Source organism: Hipposideros armiger, unplaced genomic scaffold, assembly GCF_001890085.2.
Source record: "Hipposideros armiger isolate ML-2016 unplaced genomic scaffold, ASM189008v1 scaffold_458, whole genome shotgun sequence".
Taxonomy (NCBI): domain Eukaryota; kingdom Metazoa; phylum Chordata; class Mammalia; order Chiroptera; family Hipposideridae; genus Hipposideros; species Hipposideros armiger.
In genome coordinates this window covers 694,166-706,834 of record NW_017731808.1, presented here as the reverse complement: position 1 = coordinate 706,834, position 12,669 = coordinate 694,166, and the positions used below count along the sequence as shown (strand labels likewise).

The 12,669-nt window shown below is 56.2% G+C and overlaps 1 protein-coding gene across 1 annotated transcript; it reads left to right on the top strand.

Moving 5' to 3' along the window:
* Positions 1-6,558: 6,558 nt before the first annotated feature.
* On the top strand, positions 6,559-9,367 carry TFF3 (trefoil factor 3). The gene is made up of 3 exons (XM_019666014.1): positions 6,559-6,640; positions 7,909-8,055; positions 9,200-9,367. The coding sequence occupies exons 1-3, from the start codon at positions 6,559-6,561 to the stop codon at positions 9,211-9,213; spliced, it is 243 nt and encodes an 80-aa protein (XP_019521559.1). The 3' UTR covers positions 9,214-9,367.
* Positions 9,368-12,669: the final 3,302 nt, after the last annotated feature.

Here is a 12,669-nt window from a genome sequence, read left to right as displayed (position 1 = left end):
CCCCCACCCAGCCCAGGGTTCTTACCCTTGCAGGAGGAGCAAGGCTGGACAGGAGAGACGAACACTTTCATTACGGCACATTCCAAACACATATTAAAGTAGCGGTAAGAGTGCGATGCGCCCCCACGTGACTGTCAATTAAATTCAACAGCGATCCATTTATGGCAGATCTTTATCTCTGCCTCCCCCTCCCCCTTGCTGTCTTGGATTATTTTGAAGGAAATCCCCCATCTCCTAACATAATACCTCAGTGTATATACCAAAGAGATGAGACTATATGTATGGACCTAAATGCATGTACAAATACACACTCGTAAACCTACAATATGATTATCATGCTATAAAATTACCATTAATTCCTCTATGGCATCAAATGAAAACATGTAACTTTAAATCAGGGGCCGAGTTTTGATTACCACACGGCACTGGCAGCTTCAGGTCCTGAATGACGACTGTGGTTTGTGAGTTTTGGGGATCATGGGATCATCCGCCTTTTCATCTTAAGAACCAAAGAAGCAGTTTCCACTGAGTGGGGATGAAAAACAGACACTTAGTGATGAGACCCCGTGAGCCCTGGTGGTCACTCAGCTCATTGACTACTGATTAGGGTTTACTCTGGTCTGAATGTGGGGGTCCCCCCAGACTCATATGCCCAAACCCTACCCCTCAAGGAGATGGCACAGGAGGCGGAGCCTTTGGGAGATGCTTACGTCATGCCGTTGGCTCTCTCATGACTGGGATCAGTGCCTTATAATATAAGGGGCTCCAGAGAGACCCCGTGCCCCTCCTGCATGTGAGGACACAGCGAGGAGATGCTGGCTGCTAGCCAGGAAGACGGTCCTCACAAGAACATGGTGGCTGTGCTGGAGCCATGACTCCGGGTTTCCGGCCTCCAGAACCGTGAGAAACCAGCGTTATCAGCTACCCAGCCTGTGGTATTCTGTCATAGCTGCCCGATGGATCGAGGCGGGGCCAGGTACACACGCATACCCACACACACGTTTCCCATGCACAGGCACGTGTGTCAGAACATGACACGTTCATGTTTGATCTCTTGGCTTGTGTCTTTGTTTCCAGAGCGTTAGAGAGTGTGTGTGTGTGCCTGTGTGCCATCGAAGTCACACAGCGTTCAAATCAGACTCAGAATTGACTGCTGCCCAGTGACGGGCAAGTGGGCTTTGTCCTGCTGGCCTCGGACCATCCCCGTTCAGACATGTGGTCCTGACATAATTGTTACTAGCACCTCGGACACTCTGAAAAGTGTCCCTGTTTGGACACCTCCTTACATGGTTACCTCCCTGTTGGGCCTCAAGCAGTGTTGTCTTATCCTCCCGTGAGACAAGGAACTTGGAAGAAAACACAGGTGGGGATTACTGGGGTGACGTGTGGGAGCATGGGAAGGGATTCAACAAACTTTAGGAGACTGATGATAGCCAGGGAGTCACAGAGGCTGACCATCAGATGGGCGCCGAGAGGGCAGGGGACAGCTGAGGGGTCAGCAGCACAGACAGGGTCCTGGTGGTGAGGGCACACCGGGCACCGGGCAGAGCCTGCCCCCTCACTGGGCAGCTGGGTCAGGGTGGGGAAGGGGAGGGTCCCTGTGAGAAACCTGTCGAGATCTTTAACCGTGTCCTTCTCCTCCCCTCACAGAGAAAGTACAAGCTACAGATGCTCAGAACTGATGTCCCTCCCGCGGTGCACTGGTTTCTGCCAACACAAAGGACCCCAGGCTGGGCGGTCTGAACCACAGGAATCAATTCGCCCACGGTTCCGGGGACAAGTGTGAGGTCAAGGTGTTGGTGTCATCAGGGCCGGGCTCCTCTGTGGGACCCGAGGAAGGAGATTCCCCGCCTGTTCCAGCCCGCGGTGGCAGCCGCAGTCCCGGGGGTCCTGGCTCTCAGCTGCCCCTCTCCAGGCTCTGCCTCGCCTGGCACATGCGTCACCCTGCGTGTCTACGTTCACATCGTCTTCCCCCTGTGTCAGTCTCTGCATCTCTTCCCGTATTGTAAGGTTACCGCTCAGGCTGGATTTAGGACCCACCCTACCGCAGCCTGACCTCATCTGAACTTAAACAATTACACCTATTCCCATAACGCCACGCTCCGAGGTTCCAGGAAGGACATGAATTTGGGGAGGACACGATTCCACTCAGCACACGTGGCAGTCACTTAGCAACAATGGTTTGATTCACAGGGAAGAAATCTAAAGCCCCAAGAGAGCTCGGGGGCTTGTCCAGCTCGGGCTGGTGGGAGGGCAGGGCTCTCTGGGGTCTCTGCTGCTGCCCGGGCTTCTCAGGGACCGTCTTCGTCCTCCTTGTAGGACAGACTCAGCACAGGGCCCTGGCAGGTGTGACTCGAGGGCACCCAGGTCCCCATCCCACCCCCCCTCCCCCCTGCTTGGTGGCGCTGGGGCCTCGCTTCCTGCTGGAGCAAGTCCAGCTCCTCGAAAGGCCTGCCTGCATCCAGAAGGTGGGGCTGTCAGTGAGGTGCCCCCAGACACACCTGCTCCCCGGCTATCGGCTCTGTTTATTTCTGACTTATCTCTTCCTTTGGTGTCCTGGTCATCAGCCCAGTCGCTCCTGGGATGTTTCCTTGTTGCAGCACCTGGGTTGATGCAACAATTCCAAAGCCAAAGCTCTGGAATCAGCGGTCACTGAGGCAGGAACCACCCCAAGTTTTCCCCTAGACACTCAGGGGCTGTCACATGCCGGCACCATCTGTAGGAGGATGGGCACTGGCCCAGTATCGGGGTCAGGAGAGCAGGGCCCCTGAGGGGCATCCGAGGGCCCGTGGCCTCTGTGCCGACCCTGTCCCTCACCCCCTCCCCTGCACAGTTGCTGGGTGACACATTTGCGAGGTCTGATGCCCCCCCTGTTTATCCCCAGTGGAAGCCACGCTGGAAGGCAGGAGCCTCCCTGAATCCATCACTAGGCTGCCTCAGGTCCTGAAGGGCCCAGCAGGAGGGAACTGAGAACACAGAGGCAGCTCCCGCGCCCGGGGCAGCTGCAGAGCGCTGTGACAGCTGGTCAGCAGGAGGCCCCCGGGAGGTGTGTGACCCCAGGACCCACCCAAGGGTATGAATTCGCGTGGCTTTGAACCTTCTTCCTCCACCTGGCTCTCTGCTGGCTTCAGCAACCAGGAGTGGTAATATTAGAAGCCGAGAGGTAACATGGACTATAGAACCCTGTGTAAGACACATTGACTCCATATTTTCTGAGGGGTGGTGCATTAGTACTATCTGCCTAGACACCCTTCTGACCCTCACCTACCTGTGAACTCCTACTCATCCCTCAAGACCCAGTCCAGATGTCCCCCTTACGAGACGTCTGCTGTGTAGCACTCTGCCAGCTCCAGTCGCATCGCGTCACAAGTCGTGCTTCAAGGCTTGTTCCTCCTTGCGGGGCTGTGGGCTCTGAGGTCAGCGGCTCTGCCTGGGGCCCTTAGGGCCCAGTTCTCTCAGGCCAAGTGCCCAGCCCATGATCTACTCTCAGTCCATGCTTATTATATACTGTGCCAGTGGCCATGCATCCTGCAACCCCAGCTCTCAGGGCCAGCGCTCCTGCTTCTTGGACCCCTCCAGGTGGCCCTTGCCTTCCCTGGGACACCTGCACACCAAGCCCAGGGTGAGAGGCATTTGTGGGGACAGGGGGAGTCCCCAGGACATCCCAGGCATGTGTTCACCCCAGGCCTTGGTGGGACACACGGAAGCCACCTGTCAGAGTGGGACCGATGAACAGTGACCCTAAGGCCTGCAGCCCTGGCACAGGCCCCCTTTTTTTTTTTTTAAAGATTTTATTGGAGAATTGGGGGGGAAGGGAACAGACAGGTAGACAAATTGCTGTTTTTGTTCTTCAGTCTAGTTGTGGAAGACGTTGCTTCATTGGCCCATGTTGGTATGATCATTGCGCTCTTCCTGGGTGAGGCAATTGGTTGCCGGTCATTGGTCGGCCGCTCACACCAGCTGCCGGCAGCTCACACCGGCTACTGGCTGCTCACGCTGGCTGCCAGTCACTCACATAGCTCACGGCAGCCCACTGCAGCCCTGCTGCAGCCTACACAGTCACGGGTGACTCCTGGCAGCCCAGCTCCAGGTCGAGCTGTTGTTCACCATCTTACCTGTAGAGGGTGAGCGTCACTGGCCCTCAATGTGGGATCGGAACTGCAGCCCTGCTTCTCAGAGCTGGTGTCCCAAGCGAGCTCTTAACCAGCTGAGCCACTCGGCCGGCCCAACAGACCCTTCTTCATCCCTGGAGTTTGACCTCCCCAGAGGAACAGGGAAGGCCACAGACTGTGAGCCCTGGAAGGCAGGGGAGCTCTCAGGTGCCCCTTGCCTGCCCTGGTGGAGAGCCCTGGGTTATGGAGTCAAGGGCTCCCTAGAACAGGAGGAAGGGAACAAGTTTCCCCCACAAACATTCACTCAATTCTCTAGTTTTCAGGGGCCAGCCCAAGCCCCACTCTGTAAGCCTGCGCCATCTCCATCTGGGGAAATGCAGCTCTGGCCCCCATTTCACAGCCACCACTTCTATCAGACCTGGGGACCTCAAGCCTGGACCCTCTGCCACTGTAGCTGCTGTACCACACCTGGCAAGTGACCAGTGTGTATCCTGGCACATGACTTGGCTCAGCGTCACCATCTCACGCAGCCCTGTGGGCGAGGTGCTATGTGACAGGTGAGGAAACTGAGGCACATGTGGTGAAACGACTCGCCCCAGGTCACGCAGCCCCAGACCCGGACCAGGTCACAGCTTCCCCGCCTTGACTGGCCCCTGTGCCCCCGAGGGGAACTCTTCAAGAACAGGGTTTGTCACCTTTTTTGTTTCTTCCTCAGTCCAAGCCCCAGCTCAATGGACAGTAACTGAGTTTCACTGAAGCCAAACACCAGTGGTGGCTCTGGGCGCTGCCCAGTGGAATTCGGTGTCTGAGTTACCTGCTTGGGGCGGGGCCCGGGCATCCACACCATTCCAGTGGTGGTGACCAGGGCACTCGGAGATGCTCCCTGTCAGAACAGCCTTCAAATCACTGCCCCTTCTAAGCCCGTTTCTGGGTTGTTTGCACTTTCTGGAACCTGGCCCATGTCCACAGCCTGGCCTGGCCCAGGGAGATTATGAGGGTGGGTAGGCAGGGGGTCTGGTTGGAAACGGCTCCCAGGAATTTCCCCAGGAGGATCTTTTCCACAGCATAACGATGGTGCCCTCTGTTAGCTTGGGCGCACTCTCTCCTTCTGGGAACAGAGCAAACGCCTTGAAAACAAGGTAGAAAGGGCTCTGTGTGTCTTCCCACCCGCACTTGCCTTGGAGAAGGTGGGAAACCAGTGGTGGGTGTCGCCCAAACCGATTCATCCATGGCTCACTGAGTATAAGGGGCTGGGCCTGGGGAGTCCCAGGGTGGGGCACGGTCCTTGTCCCCAGTGCACGCACACTGTGGCCCCGTCGGTCACTCAGTGAAGGACCATTCTGCGGACAAACTCTTGCGTGCTCAGATCCCCCCAACTGGGAGACTAAGTTCGACCCACCAGCTGCACCTGTTTGTGGGATGATATGCAAAACCCACCTGAGGCTCCTGGGAGACTCACTGGGTCACACTGGTGCTGACCTGACAAGTAAGGGTGCCCAGGCAGAGAAGAACCATGGAGATGCCACAGTAACCGGAGCCCCGTGCTGTCCTTCACGGGAAGGCGAGCGGTGTCCTACAGTGGGGGGCTGAGCCCCAGCGCCACAAGGGCTGTAGAGTAACCTCTGAAGGCCACCCTAACTTCTGAGTTTAATTTGTTCCCCTGGAAAATGGGTATCATTATTCCCATGTCATTTAGATGCGCTGTCATAAAGCAATATAGGCTTCATTTAAAAAAAAGCAAGCTGGGCAAAGGTGTATAGGGAAGTTCCTATTTGTGTTGAAAACGTGCTTAGATCTAGAGGACATTTCTGGAAAAATACCTAAGACAGTATCAAACATGGACACCGCTAGACGGGCGGGCCTCTTACTGTGGTCTGATTTCAAAAACAACTGCGCAGGCTCTCTTTTTATTACAATGTACTGAATAAGCTTACTTACTATGCTTATTAACATGTAGTCAACATAATCAAAATATTGATTGCTAGAAAAAAAGCAAAAAGGGAAGGACAGGAACATCTACCTTCCAGGAGTGTGAGAGAGACATGAGATGGCGCCTGGCTCGGGTTTGTTGCCTGTCTCGTCAAGAACCCAGGGCTGATCTGGGGTGAAGTGGCCTGGGGGCTCTTGTCATTGAGTAAGGAAGCTTCTAGACTGCTCCTGGCAGCTGAGCCTGCCTCCGCCCGCCTGACCCAGCCCTGCTCCCTGACAGGAGTGTCAACGCCCGCACTACCTGTGGGGTTAGCACCACTTCTTCCCTTACAGGAGGTGAGCCTCTGGGGCTTAACCATCAGGTCCAGGGAACTGCAGGCGGGGCCAGAGCCCCAGGGAAGGGCCGTCCCCAAACAGACTCCAGGGTGCCTGTGCAAACACAGGCGGCGTATAAATGCGTCTTCTTGGAGGCACGGCGCATCCACTGAGTGGCGGGTCCCAGAGCCCGCTCGTGACCATGGAGGCCAGAGCGCTCTGGCTGCTGGCGGTGGTCCTGGCCTTGGGCTTCACCAGCTCATCTGGGGAGTACGTGGGCCTGTGTGAGTACCGCCGGGGTGGGGGCAGCGGGTGGCAGGCTGGGAACACGGAGGATCCAGGCTTGGGGGTTTCTGGGGACTTAACGGAGGTGACCAAGCCCCCAGGTTAATTTAACAATTGCCGTTTACCAGACACACACACATTTCCTCTCAACAGCCCTACACATGGGTCTTGTTGTCCTCATTTTAGAAAGCTGTTAACTGACCTAAGGCAACCCTCCCCGACGGTGCTGAAATCAGGATTTGCACCCAGCTCGGCCTGGCTGGCAGCCAACGCCCAACCCCCCCAGCCCCCCCCCCTTGCCCGCTTTGCTGGACTCCCCAGTCACAATGTAGGCCTTTATGCTTTGTTTTGACACAGTCACAATTCTGGAATTGTTTACTCCCTGCATTCTAACTCCCAGCTGGAGATGTGGCTGTTTCTGTTACCCCAGCTTTGAAGAAACGAGGGTGTGGCTTTTATCAGCTCACCTACGAGCTGTGTCAAAGGCAGCGCTCGCAGACTTGGCGCCGCTCACATTTACCTGGAGCCCAGGATGCTTCGATTACGTCAGAATGTCTGAGTGGGAGCGGGGTGGGCATCGGTGGTGGTGATAGTTCCCCAGCGGGTCCCACTGTGAGCAAAGTCTGGGAACCATGCGAATGGGGACCGACAGGCTGGCAGCAGTAGAAGGGGACTTCCGCGATTTCGTGTGATTTCTATTTTCCTAAGGAAAAGTCCAGTTAGGTCATGAGGTGAAGGGGACTTCTGCTAACTTCAGACGTACAGCTTTGCTTGAAAAACAAACATTGGAGACTGGAGGGTGTAAGGGAAGGTGTGATAAGCTGAGCCATTGGGGGACAGGGAGGTGCAGGGAAGAAGTAAAAAACTCAGCGTGCACAGTGATTTTCTCTATTGAATGTATATCTCCTGTTATACTTTTCATTTAAAAAAAAAAGGTGGGAGGACATTTTCACTGATAAAACGGTAAAAGGGAACTTTGTTTCTGGGTTCAGGGGACCCCGGAGTCCATGGCTCCTGCCAGCTGGAGGGAACCCAGGCCCATGCTGACTTCCTGACAAGGTGTTAAGAGCACCAGGCATATGGCCAAACTTCCTACAGGACGTTTCTCTTTAAATATTTACACGGAAAGAGGGTCCTCCTCTAGCAGATTTGGGAGGGAAGGGGTCACATCTTTTGAACTCAGGATGGGGGATGTGGGTACAAAATGAAGCCAGCAGACCAACCCCAAGCAGCACCCTGGTAGCTGACTGGGTTTTGTCTGGGACAGCGGAGAACCAGTGCAATGTCCCGGCCAAGGACAGGGTGGACTGCGGCTTCCCCCAGGTCACCCCCGAGCAGTGCAATAGCAGGGGCTGCTGCTTCGACTCCAGCATCCCCGAGGTGCCCTGGTGCTTCAAGCCGCTGCAGGAATCAGGTAAGCCGGCCCCACGGGCATGGGGTCCTTCGTGGGCCTGCAATGGCACCTCCAGGTCCCCAGGGAGCCACACAGCCCTGGGGCCTGGGGCCTGGGCAGGACACCCCGTGCCATGGCTGTCGGTTGGTGGAGGCCTCAGTCAGAGGCTTCATCTTCAGGGTACTCAGCTGCCAGTGGCTGTCCCCTGTTGTCCTGTTGCCGAGTGGTTTGTGCAAAATATAAAAGCAATCGTTTCAAAAAGGTATTCAGAGTCAAAGTATTATGTAGAAAGAACTAGTTTAAAAGCTATCCTGGAGAGAAATGGAAAATACGCAGGTGTGGAAAGCTCGGCCGACTTTCCAGGCGACCTTCAGCAGACCAGCCACCATCATCTGTGACATGCAGACAGCAGGCGGGTGACAGCGCCAGGCCTGGAGCCCTGGTGCCTCTCCACAGGCCGCCATCTTCTTCCCACCATGAGTGCACCCCTCCCCCACCCTCCCTGGGTGGTGCAGTGGGGTGCGGGACAGCCACCCGGGGAACCCCATGTCAGCAACAGATGGTGTGCACACGGGTGGCTGCTGTCTTGGCTCCATCAGCCCCACCCCACACATCCTGGGCGTGGAGCCCACTATAAGCCATCTGGCAGCCCAGGTGCCCGCTCACCTTGGAAGGAGGACATAGCTACGTAAGGCGCCTTCCTGGAATCAGCACCCCAGGGGCCTCTTGGCCTTTGTCCAGGATAATGAGAAGGGAGCTGCATCCCAGCTGGTCAGCGATGGGGCCCCTGCTCACTGCCCACGGCCTCCCTGTCCCGTCCCAGCATCTCCAGGCAGAGGTCTAGATGAGGCTTTGGGACCAGGAGGCAGAGCCGCCTAGTGCCCCTTTGCTGGGCGTCCCATTCTACCTGTTCTTCAGCCTGGGTGACACCTTCTTCTCTGGGCGCAGGGTGGCCCTTCTCATTTATCATGTCCCGACCCCCTGGGTCCTGGTGGGACACTTGGCTATTCTCCCACAGGGAGGGGGACTCACTTCCCCAGTGAGTCAGCAGAGGATGCAGCCCAAGGGGCTGAACTTGGGTCCTGCCTTGACCTTGAGAAGCCAGGTAGCCAGTGGGTGGAGACCAGACCTGCTCACGGTAATGCATCCTGTGCTTTGTTTGCAGAATGTACTTTTTGAAGCCACACCCGCTGCCCCCGGACACCCTGGGAGGTGAACTTCCACACTCGGGCATCCTGCCCACTCATCTCTGCTTTCCTACCACCCTGCTCCCGGCAAGACTTCCTCTGAAAGCTGATGCCAAGGCCTGACGTCTTAAAGAATAAAGATTCATACTCAGCACGAGGCTGGGTGTTCCTTCCTGAGACTGCATGTTGTTGTGTTTTATTTCTGCCCAGTCGCTCTCACGCCCTTCTCAATATTTCACAGGTGGGGGACGGCAGGGGGTGTCATGGCATCTCTGACAGAGGGTCCATCCAAGCCTTGGGAGCAGGAAAATAAGCCCTAAGCAGCTACCCCGCTTGCGAGGATCATGCAAACCTCAGACTTAGCGCTGCCATGGCGGGGAGGGCCAGCCACCTTCCAAGGGGGCTCCTCCTCCTGCAAGTTGAGAAAAGACATTTCAAATGTAAGGTAAAAAAATATATATCGATGTCTTTCTTGGTGAAGAGAAAGCGAATAAAACCATCTTAGAAGCTGGCACTTTTTTGCTATTTATTTTCAAGTCAAGTTTGTCACGGAGTAGAATTAACCCCTGGTCATTCACAAAAGGTGAAAGCATTCACAGACTCTACGAAGTGGAAGAGTGAGAAAAGGTTTTATTAAAAGTAGGAAGAGAGGGAACGCCCACGGCAGTCTCCAAAGAGGAGGGCTGCCAAGTAAGGAGAGGAACGCAGGCGGGGGTGGGGGGCCCCTGGGCAGAGTCCAGAGCCTGAGGGTGGACAGCTGCCCCTAACCGCAGGTTAGCTTTTTCTTGTATAGGAAAGGGGGAGTCAGCCAGGCAGGTTTGAGGGCTGATCGCTTCCTGGGGTCTGGTCTATTTGAAGATGTTGTCATCTCCAGACTCTGGACTTGGACTCGGCCACCGAAGCCTGGGACTTGAACGCGTCACCAGTAAATACTGACAGGAAGTTGTAAATTGGATTCCAGTGTCCGGGCGCCTGAGGATTCAGAAATTGCTCTTTCCCAGGTTAGAATGTTGCTAATCAGCAAAGTATGGGCAGCCTTGAGAAAGGGAACAAACAGAGTTCTTCAGCTAATCAGTGAGGGAAGAAACGAAGAGAAAACAGCTGAATATAAGGATGGATCAAACTGAAAAAATACTCAGTCTCATTACAGGTGGCTGGATAGCAAGCTATGCAGTGAGTGAAACTGCGAACTAGCTAACTCTACCTGCGTTACTGATTCCCTGACTTTCACCCTTACAAAGTTTAACCTCTGTTTCACCTTGGGTGGACTTCTGTAGCTTTCTTCTGAAAATGGATGCAGCTGTGTGAATAAATGGAGCGGTGTCACTGCGAGGATGCCGTCTCAAGTCCTCGGGAAGTCTTATCAGCCCCTCGAGGAGCGCCGTCTCCCCACCCCCTACTCTGGGACCAGAAGGGTCTCCAAGACGAAAGCCCAGCCCGCACCCACTGTTCCGCACATTCGCTCAGGCTGAGCGTCCGGTGCTGTTCTGCTGATGGGCCGCTCAGGACCCGGGGACAATCCTACTCCGTGCTCGTTCACGCTGCACAGCGTCAGAAAGCAGGGCTGCCCGCGGAGGGGTTCTTGGTCGGAGTAGTCCGGCCCTTCCCGCTGGCAAAGAGGCCCTAGCTCCCTTCAAAACACAGCCTTTGTGTGGGGTTTGCACTTGGGGCCAGGTCCCTGGAGATATTTCTACCCTTGTCTTGCAGATAAGGAACCTGTCCCAGAGCCCCCACTGAGATGGGCCTCGGCAGGGTGTCCAGGTCGGAATCCTGAGCCCGTGTTTCCTTTCTAACACCCACCAGCTCCACCTCCCAGGCCTGGGGGTGAGCTTCTCAGGGGCATCTCAGACTAAGGAGCACACACACAGGCATAGTATCAGGACCCCGCGGGGACCCGAGCCGTTCTCACCTAGATCCCTCTCTCCCCACAGACCACACCCAGAATTTGAGGCCTAGCCTGAGCTTCACTGGAGGTGTTTAGGGTCACCCTGGGCACAGGGCGTCAGCCTCAGGTCAGGCCCCACGGCTGCTGCTTGGGCGCTGCCCATGTGCCTGGCTGATAACCAGCTTTGTTCTTTCCCTCGCTTCCCACCTGGGGCCTCCGCTCTAGGGCGGCACTCTCTGTGTCCTGGCTGTGTGGCCTTATCTGTGGTGACCCCCACCTCCTGCACTTCTAAAGAGTCCCTCGCCTAACTCTGCCATCCTGAGCACGGTCCCTTCTGCCTGGATGCCACCTACCACCGTGTCCCCACCCACCCCTGGACTGCCTGGTGTCTGCATGATGCCCCGGAGGACAGGTTCCACCCCAGAGCCTGCAGCTGGGGGCCCACCACCCTCACCCGCTGGCAGCAGAGCCGGCCCCATCTCCGCGGCCACGCCTGTCCCTTCCTTAGTTATGACAATGCTTCCGGCATGTTCCAGACGGTTCACCACTTACTCTTGCTGCCCCGTGTGTGGTGGTTTGGGTTTGTTACCATCCAGTGGAAAAATATGACACTGGGAGATTTGTCATGTAAGGTCCGGTTGAAAGAGCAAGACTCCCCGTGACAGGGCACTTCAGTCCCCACGTGCAAGTCCCCAGGCCTGGGCTGGACACAGCAACCTCCCTCCACCCTGCCCGAGGGACTCCATCCTGTCCTAACTCTCTGGCTGTCCTGAGTCATATCTGTTGGTGGCGGCTCCCCCAAAGATGTGCAAACTACCAGGGAATGGTGGTGCCACCTCAGCTCTGGAGGGCCTCAGCTTGTGTCCCCTTGCCGCTGGGTGCGGACTTCTGGAAAACTGCCGAGGATCCCGTCCTGTAGTTGAGGAGTCCCTGCCCCATGGCCAGGCGTCCCAAGGGTTAAACAGCTGCAGGGTTTTCATGCTGTGAGCTACAGGGCCCTCAGAGGAGGCTCTGCCCCCGGAAGGATGTGAGCACTGCCTTCCCACGCTGGCTGCACAGCCCTGAGGCTGGGGAAAGAACCAAGGCCTGGGCCAGTGACAAGGACAGCACCTCCCTCACCTTAGTGGCAGAAGGACCCTAAGGCATCTGCACCCCACCCTTCTCAGGGGAAGCCCAAGGCCCAGGTGAGGTGCTGTCACCGTCCACCCATCACTCAGTGGCAGATCAGAGCCAGTGCCTCCCCGTCAGGACCAGCAATGCCTCCCAGGCAGATGGTCTTTGCCCCCCCACCCCCGAGCTTCTATTCCATGGTTGGCCGTTCAGGGCCCCAGTTTTGACAGTGTGCCTCCCTAGACACTCAGGGAAGGCCAAGTTCAGAGGAGAAAAACACCTTCCTCCCAGGACAGAGGGACCTTCCAGTGACCTCCCAGCCAAGGACAATTGCCCACAGGTGGGGGACTGGAAGGTGGAGGGTTTAATCTTCTTGTCCTGGGGCTCAAACTTCTCTCTGTTGTTCCTGCAGGGGGTATAGGGGCAAGTCAGGGAGCCTGGTCAAGGTGAATG

Excerpts from the sequence above, each read along its gene's own strand:
- TFF3 (XM_019666014.1), top strand. The coding sequence starts at position 6,559 with ATGGAGGCCAGAGCGCTCTGGCTGCTGGCGGTGGTCCTGGCCTTGGGC. Across the intron at positions 6,641-7,908 it reads TGGGGAGTACGTGGGCCTGT|CGGAGAACCAGTGCAATGTC; the intron begins GTGAGTACCGCC and ends TGTCTGGGACAG.